General features: G+C 44.5%; 1 protein-coding gene across 1 annotated transcript in view; it reads left to right on the forward strand.

The window, feature by feature from the left end:
- Nucleotides 1-9,282, forward strand: part of kif26ba (kinesin family member 26Ba) — a 297,812-nt gene that overhangs the window by 112,444 nt on the left and 176,086 nt on the right. The window contains exon 3 of the mRNA XM_043695424.1: nt 4,766-4,932. Coding sequence (XP_043551359.1) covers nt 4,766-4,932 — 167 coding nt within the window. The remainder of the gene's footprint in view (nt 1-4,765; nt 4,933-9,282) is intronic.

The following is a 9,282-nucleotide window of genomic DNA, read 5'->3' on the forward strand; positions in this document are numbered from 1 at the left end:
TGGGGTAAGGGGGCAGGGTGAACCCTGATGGGAGTTAGGGGGCAGGGTGAACCGTGTCGTTGGATTGAGAGACTGAATGAACTGAAGGAAGACCCTAAAGGGTGTGATTGTGTTCGAATGAAAGGAGTAAATGGCAGATTAAATCAGAGTCAGTGTCAGACACACCCTCTGCAGCCCTGATTTGGATTCCAGGGTTGGAACACAAAGGTCAAAGCTGACACTCTAGTGCAGTACTGATTGAGTGCTGCACTGTCAGAGGTGCTAACTTTTGGCTGATACATTAAAACTGTCTGTCTACCGAACTGGGTGAGTAGAGAAGATCTCGTGGCATTACTTTGAGGAAGGTTGGGGAGTCCTCAACAATGTCATTTTCTCCACAAGTAAGTGAGAGGCTTTGCATTGACACCAATTTGTTCAGGGTCGAGAGAATGGTGCTGGTAAAGCACAGGAGGTCAGGCAGCATCTGAGGAGCAAGAGAGTTGACTGAACTCTCATTCCCAATGAAGGGTTTTAGCCCAAAACATCGACTCTCCTGCTCCTCAGATGCTGCCTGACCTGCTGTGCTTTTCCAGCAACACACTGTCGACTCTAATCTCCAGCATTTGCAGTCCTCACTTTCACCAGTTTGATCGGGACTTGTATCGGGATTTAAGGGAGGTAGCTGGCTGACATCAGGTGAAGCGTGAGGAAAGCAGGAAGACAGAAGGATGTGCATTTATGTCGCACTTTTCATACAATGAAATACCTCTGAAGTGTTGTCATGTAGGAGCCAAATTGTGCGTAGTATACTCTCAGAAACAGTAACATGATCATAAGACATCGGAGAAGTGGGACATTCAGCCCATTGACTCTGCCCTGATATTCAATGAGATCATTGTTGATCTAATCATCCTCACCTTCATTTTCCCGCCTTTTCTCCATAGTCCTTCATTCCCTTACTAATGAAAAATGTGTCTACCTTAGTCTTGAATGCCATAGAGTACCTATAGTGTGGAAGCAGGCCATTCACCACACCAAGAGCACATTGACCCTCTGAAGTGCATCCCATCCATCCCTGTAATCCTGCATTTCCCACGGCTAATCCACTAGCATGCACATCCTTGGACATTGTGGGCAATTTAGCATGGCCAACCCATGTAACCAGTACATTTTTGGTCTGTGAGAGGAAACTGGAGCACCCATAGAAACCCAGGCAGACATGGGGAGAATGTGTAAACTCCACGCAGACGGTCACCCAAGACTGGAATCGAACCCAGGTCCCTCTGCTGCGAGGCAGCTAGCCACTGTGCCGCCCCATTATATACTTACTGACCCAGCCTCGTCAGCCCTCTGTGGTGAAGAATTAACCAAGTGACCTGTTTTAGTGATGTTGATGGACGGTTAAATAGAGCCATGGGATCTTCCACATCCAATTGAGAGAGCACACAGATTTAACATTCATCGAAAACACATGCAGTAATACTGCACTCCCTCAGCACTGCAGTGGAACATTGGATAATGTGCTCAGGCCTTGTGAAACCTGCCATCATAAAGAATTTCCATTTCCCTAAGGCTCTGTCCAGTAAAACAGGTATTAAAATAGCAACATTAGAAGCTGTCTAGGTTGAGCACTTGAACACCGGTCTTTGCAGATCTATGGCCGACTACATGACCATGAATACAGCGCTTCTTTCTCAGCCACCTATTTAGTGGCTGCCCAGGCAGGATCAATTTACAAGGTCATGTCATCAACTCTTACCACTCTTTGGTCAGAATGTGTGTGGAAATAAGGAACCTCCACAGCAGCCTGGGAGGAGAGAAGGAGCGAGGACAAACCTACCCTGGTTACATTTTAGCTTCCCCTTTGAGAGAACCTTCGGACTGGAACAACAAACAGGGCTCTTTGGGGCTGAACGTTGGAGAGAGAGTGTAAATTCCGTTGCATGAACTGCCCGACTTAATAACCGTCAGAAAACATAATCAACTCCACACAATGATTTCTCTTTACTCGGCTTCACACCAAGTTGAAGGTATTTTAAACAGATTCACTGCAATGTAAGCACAGTGTTTCCCTCGAAGTTCGCCCCTGCGGCCTGTTCATTTACTGACCTGTATAATGAGTGTTCAGAACTCCTGCCCAGTGTTGACAGTAACAAACACTCTTGGAGACCTCACGAGTGTTTGAAAGGAAATCTCAACCACTGAGGAATTGTAATAAATTGGACCTGTTGGAAAAATCTCCTCAGATTTTTCTCCTCCTGAGAGAAACAAAGCATGGTTTTAGTGCAGAATAGGAGTTGGGCAGTGAGAGGCTGAGAGCTGAGTGCTGAACCCTCCCTCTGCCTGAAGCTGCATGAATTAAACTTGTGGACCAGATTTGTTGGCCCTTCCCTCCATCTCTGTTACCTCCTCCTGCTGCATTATCCTCCCAAGATCCTGGTGCAGTTCTTCCTAACTCTGGCCCCGTGTATATCCTCAATTTCCATCATCCTCCATCCGTAGTCATGCCTTCAGCCGTTCAGGCTGCAGAAGCAGACCTCTGTGTGTCTCTTTGCCATCTTTGAGAGATGGGCCAGGCTTTGCATAGCCATGAAAAGTAGCAGGTTTCCTCAGTCAGGGAGCCTTTTTGTATATACTCAGCAGACTAAAAAGATGGGGCAACATGTTGGCTCAGTGGTTAGCACTGCTGCCTCACAGCACCAAGGACCCAGGTTTGATTCCAGCCTCAGGTGACTGTCTGTGTGGAGTTTGCATATTCTCCCCGTGTCTGTGTGGGTTTCCTCCAGGTGCACCAGTTTCCTTCCACAATCCAGAAGATGTGCAGGTCAGGTGAATTGGCCATGCTAAATTGCCCATAATGTTAGTTGCATCAGTCGGGATAAACATAGGGTAGGGGAATGGGTCTGGGTGGGTTACACTTTGGAGGGTTGGTTTGGGCCTGTTTCCATACTGTAGGGAATCTAATTCTAAAAAAAAATTGTGAGATACATAAACAATGAAAAAAAAATTAAATAAAGTTGCGTTAAAGCAACAGGATGAAAACCATTTTTTAATGAAAGCATAAAATCTGTCGGCCCCATAAGCCAGTTGAACCTTTCTATTGACAAATCATTCCATATTCCTTAACGGGAACAGGAGCAAGCCATTCTGCTCAAAACCTGTACCGTCGCTGGATTAAATTGTGGCTGATTTCCTGGAACATCTCCTGTTACGGTCACATCTATTCTAAGTGACCGTCTCCTGCCTGCTTTCCCCACAGATCATTCACCTTCAGACCCTATAGCATCAGAGAATGAAGACGGCACACAGTGAGGCCATTCAGGCTGTTACGTGGTTGTCATCTGCAAGAGCAAACAGCCAACCTTTTTCAAATAAGCCTGGACATCTTTTTGTTTCTTATTATCCAGTTCTCTTTAGACCTCCGCAGTTGAATGTTAACTGTTCTCTGTGTAAATGCTTTCTCCTCACTTCAATTGTGCTTCTTCTTGTTAAATGATTCTCTGGTTCTTGTGCCTTTGTGTGTTGGTGCAGATTCTCCCTCTCTACTCTATCTGGACCCTCCCAACCCAACCGTCCCGTGGCTGAACACTTTAACGCCCCCTCCCACTCCACCAAGGACATGTAGGTCCTTGCCTCCTCCATCGCCAGACCAAGGCAACACAACGCCTGGAGGAAGAGCGCCTCATCTTCCGCCTAGGAACCCTCCAACCACACGGGCCCCTCCCCCAAGTCCCTCCTCCCTACCTTTTATCTTAGCCTGCTTGGCACACCTTCCTCATTCCTGAAGAAGGGCTTATTGCCTGAAACGTCGATTCTCCTGCTCCTTGGATGCTGCCTGACCTGCTGCGTTTTTCCAACAACACATTTTTCAGCTCTGATCTCCAGCATCTGCAGTCCTCACTCTCTCCTACCCTCCTGATTATCTCCATCCAATCTCCTCTCATTACTTTTCTTGTAAGGGCATCTTTAGATTTTTTTTGTTTGCTGGCTTGGAAAGCTGCAGAAAATGACACAAGAGTAACATCCCCTCATGGTTTTAAAAAAACTGTACGAATCATATAGTGAGATTACCCCCCACGTGATTGAGCACTTCTGACCATGATCGTCTTTGCATTTCCGTTTGCCGGCAGATGAGTATGTCTTGAAAACTACCGACTGTAAAGCATGTCATCTTAGAGTCATAGAGACGTACTCCATGGAAACAAGCCCTTCAGTCCAACTCATCCATGTCGACCAGATATCATAACCTAATCTAGTCCCATTTGCCAGCACTTGGCCCATATCTCTCTACGCAGAGGATGGTGTGTGTATGGAATGATCTGCCAGCGGAAGTGGAGGAGGCTGGTACAATTACAACATTTAAAAGGCATCTGGATGGGTATGTGAATAGTTGTTTTAAGCAGGTATGATGTGGAAATTCCAGGAGGGATGCAGTTGGTCAAACTCTAATGAAAGGATGGTTGAAAGGTAGATTGTACTGAGATGAAAAATTGGAACCTCCTATTTCTTGAAACGGTGTCAAAGTCTCTGCTTTGGGTTTTGTTTTAGTGGAATGCTGTGCTTCCTGGTGAACAATACTTGTGATCTTGTACCTATTCCCTTGCACCACCTTCTCAAGGGCAACTAGGGATGGGCAATAAATGCTGGCCCAGCCAGCGATGAGTGAATAAAAAAACATGCAAATGTGTTTTATTTTTGTTTGGAGCATTGGGTTAGGGGATTTCAATGAGGTTTTGGATTTTTCCCAGGAAAGTTGGCTTTAAGCCATGCTACCCTGTCTTTGCAGATATCACAGCTGATGTCCGAGAATTGCCGGGAAGGTTTGACTGAGGCGGTTCTGAACCGTTACAACTCCGACAAGCCATCGGTGTACAGCTTCCCGAGCTCCCAGGGTACCTACGTGTCAAGTGTGGCCTCAAGTGGGACCTCAGCTGCAGCCTCATTCTTTGCAAGGTAAGGATGTGCCCCCTTAATGTAAGAGTGGCAGTGTTTACGTAAGAAAGGCAGAAAGTGCTGGAGAAACTCAGCAGGCCTGGCTGAACCTGTGGAGAGAGAAACGGTTAACGTTGTCAGAATTGGAATCAGCTCATGGAAGTTGCCTGTAATGTGTGCTGAGGTATACAGACAAAAACAGACGTGAGGGTCATTCACCTCTGCATCATCTTTGACTCTCTCACTCGTCCTCGGATTTTACGTTGAGTCACTGCCTTGAGGAAAGATGCAGCTATTTTATTCAGAAATTCAGCCGTGTAATTTTATTAGAGTCATAGAGTCATAGAGATGTACAGCACGGAAACAGACCCTACAGTCCAACCCATCCACGCTGACCAGATATCCCAACCCAACCTAGTCCCACCTTCCAGCACCTGGCCCATATCCCTCCAAACCCTTCCTATTCATGTACCCATCCAGATGCCTTTTAAATGTTGCAATTGTACCAGCCTCCACCACTTCGTTTGGCAGCTCATTCCATACACGTACCACCCTCTGTGTGAAAAAGTTGCCCCTTAAGTCTCTTTTATATCTTTCCCCTCTCACCCTAAACCTATGCCCTCTAGTTCTGGACTCCCCCACCCCAGGGAAAAGACTTTGTCTATTTATCCTATCTATGCCCCTCATGATTTTATAAACCTCTGTAAGGTCACCCCTCAGCCTCCAATGCTCCAGAGAAAACAGCCCTAGCCTATTCAGCCTCTCCCTATAGCTCAAATCCTCCAACCCTGGCAACATCCTTGTAAATCTTTTGTTTTCAATTCTGCTAAACCTGTGTTTGCCAAGAGCCCGGGGCAATTTGTATGAAGATGGTGGTTGAACAGTGACATTGTTACAATGACAGAGATTAAAAACAAGAAAGAAATCCTAAAAGCAGAATATAGGAGGTTAAGAAGCCAGGTGAAAAGTAGGACCACAATGGTCGTGATTCCATGCTTGTCAAAGTAGAAATAGCAGGATATATCAGATAAACACACAGTTAAAGAGGTGTGAGGGGTTGGGTTTTAGATTCCGGGGAGCAGCACAACTGGATGGGTCTGATGCTTAGTGGGAGTATTTGCTAGAGTGGTTGGGAGAGGTTTAAACTAAATGGGCAGAGCGATGGGAACCTATCCAAGGAGTCAGAGGAAGAAATATCAAGGAAAAGAACAAAACACAGAAATGGGAATGAGAAGTGATAAGCAGAGGGCTAAAGGGTCAGAATCAAACAAGGAGTACTAAAAGGTCAAGCCTTAAAGCTTTATTTCTGAAGGCATTGAGCATTTGAAACAAAGGGGATGAATTAATCATGCGTATAGATGTAAATAGGGACGATATAATTGGGATTACAGAGGCATGGCTGCAGGGTGACCAGGGACAGGACTGGCAGGGCAGACAAAAAGGAAGAGGCAATAGAATTGCATTACTGGTTAAAAGAGGATATAAACACAATATTGAGGAAAGGTATTAGCTCAGGCAATGTGGAATCTATGTGGGTAGAACTGAAAAATACTAAGGGCAAAAAAACACGTGTGGGCGGTATATAGACCCACCAAACTGTAGTGATGATGTTGGGAATGACATTTAATCAGAGATGCATGCGATAAAGGAAAATCTGTAATTATGGGTGACTTTAAACTGCATATAGAATCCCTACTGTACGGAACAGGCCCTTCAGCCCAACAAGTCCATGCCGATACTCCAAAGAGTAACCCACCCAGACTCATTCCCCTTGCCTTAACTTTACCCCTGATTAATACACCTTACCCACATCTCCCTGAACACCAAGGGCAATTTAGCATGGCCAATTCACCTAACCTGCACATCTTTGGACTGTAGAAGGAAACTAGAGCACCCATAGGAAACCCATGCAGACACGGGGGGTATGTGCAAACTCCACACAGATAGTCGCCTGAGGCTGGAATCGAATGCGGGTCCCTGGCACTGTGAGGCACTGAACCACCGTGCCACCCCAGTATAAATTGGGTGAATCAAATTAGTCACAATACTGTAGAGGAGGAATCCCTGGAGTATATGCAGGATGGTCTTCCAGACTACTATGTTGAGGAACCAACTAGAGAATGGGCCATCCCAGAGCGGGGTGTTGTGCAATGAGAAAGGAATAATTGTTAATGTAGTTTGTAAACCCCTTGAGGGTGAGCAACCTAATATGGTAGAATTCTTCATCAAGCTGGAGAGGGAGGTTGAAGTTCTGACACTAAGGTCCTGAATATTAATAAGGGAAACAATGATGGTTTGAGGTTGGAGTTGGCTGTGATGGATTGACAAAAGTTACTGAAAGGAATGACAGTGGATTGGTATTGGCAAACACTCAAAGAGCAAATGGGTGAGCTATAAAAATTGCTTATTTCTGTTTGGCACAAGAGTGCAAAGAGAACAATGGCCAAACCATGGCTTATAGGAAAATTTAGATGCAAAAAAGAGGCATATAAATTGGCAAGAAGAGCCAGTAGACATGAGGATTGAGAACCGTTTGGAAGTTAACAAGAAGGACCAAGAGAAGGCGAAAACAGACTGTGAGTGTAAGCTTGCAAGGGATATAGGAACTAACTAAATGTTTCTATCGAAATGGAAAGGAAAGAAGATTGGGGAAAACTAATACAGGTCCCTTAAAGTCAGGAACAGGAATTTTTGATGGAGAACAAAGAAATGACTGACAAACTCTATTCATATTTGTATCCTGTCTGCTAAACGACTTTCTACCATCTCAATACACTGCCCCCAGTTCCATGTGCTTTACAAAGGAAGACACAAATAACACACAGGTCATTCTGCTATAGCGTGCGTTTCTTTAACAAGAACTGGCTTTCACGCGATTGTTGAGTTTTGGACACTTTCTAAAGCACATAGTTTTAAAACGAGTGTTGGCTGTAACGTGATTACATTGTCAACACTTTAAGCGCTGTTTCAAAAGTGCGATTTTTCTAAAATGCGGGTTTGCACAAGAATGCAAGTATCACGTTATAGAAGAACTATCTGTACTAGAAATGATGGGGAACACAGTGGGAGGGAGGAACTGAAGAAAATCTGTATCAGCAGAGAAATTGATGGGGATGAAGGCTGATAAATCCCTATGGCCTGATAATCTACATCCCACAGTACTTAAGGAAGTGGCCCTAGAAACCGTGGATGCATTAGTGGTCATCTTCCAAGAGTCTTTAGACTCTGGAACAATTCCTACAGATTGGAAGGTAGTTAATGTAACCCCACTATTTAAAAAAGAGAGGAAGAGAGAAAACAGGGAATTATAGACCAGTGAGTTCTAGAATGGTAGTGGGGAAGATGCTAGAGTCCATTACCAAAGATTTTAAAGCAGCGCACTTCGAAAATAGTGGTAAATCAGACACAAACACACAGCATGGATTTACAAAAAGGAAATGATGCTTGACAAATCTACTAGAATTCTTTGAAGGTGTAAAGATAATTAAGGGGATCTGTGGATGTGGTTTATTTGGACTTTCAGAAGGCTTTTGACAAAGTCCCACATAAGAGATTAATAAAATTAAAGCACATGGAACTGGGGGCCGTGTATTGGGATGGTAGAAAGTCGTTTAGCAGACAGGATACAAAGAGTAAGAATGAAGGGTCTTTTTCTGAATGGTAGGTAGTGACTAGTGGTGTACTGCAGGGATCAATACTATAACCCTGGCTATTCATAATATATGTTAATGATTTAGCTGAAGGAACTAAATGCAACATCTCAAAATGTTCAGATGACACAAGGCTGGGTGGAAGGTGAGCTGTAAGGAGGATGCAGAGATTTTTCACACAGAGGGTGGTTTGTATGTGAAATGAACTGCCAGAGGAAATAATTGATGCAGATACACTTACAACATTTAAAAGATGTTTGGACCGGTACATGAACAGGAAAGGTTTAGCGGGATATGGACAATACATGAGCAGATGTTCGGGAAACCTGGTCAGCATGAATGAGTTGGGCCGAACAGTCTGCTTCCAATGTGTATAACTCTATGGCTGTCTGACTCCATATTGCAGTGTGATTTGGACAGGCTGGATGAGTGAGCAAACGTTTAACTTGAAGTTTAATGTGGATAATTGTGAAGTAATGGGTTTTGAAGAAGACGGTAGATATAGCTGTTGTGGCTAAAGGGACGAAGGCTCAGAATTATCGTATTGAACTCGATGATCAGCCATCATGATAATAAATGGCAGAGCAGGCACAAGCAGTTGGATGGCCTGTTCCTCCGCCTCGTATCTTCTATATTTTTATATTTTTCAAAGCAACCAAACCATGTACTACACAGGAAATTTCTTTTAGTCTGTGACCCCTCCCAAGCAGCTTTGATTCTG

This window comes from Chiloscyllium plagiosum, chromosome 9 (genome assembly GCF_004010195.1).
Source record: "Chiloscyllium plagiosum isolate BGI_BamShark_2017 chromosome 9, ASM401019v2, whole genome shotgun sequence".
NCBI classification, from domain to species: Eukaryota; Metazoa; Chordata; class Chondrichthyes; order Orectolobiformes; family Hemiscylliidae; genus Chiloscyllium; species Chiloscyllium plagiosum.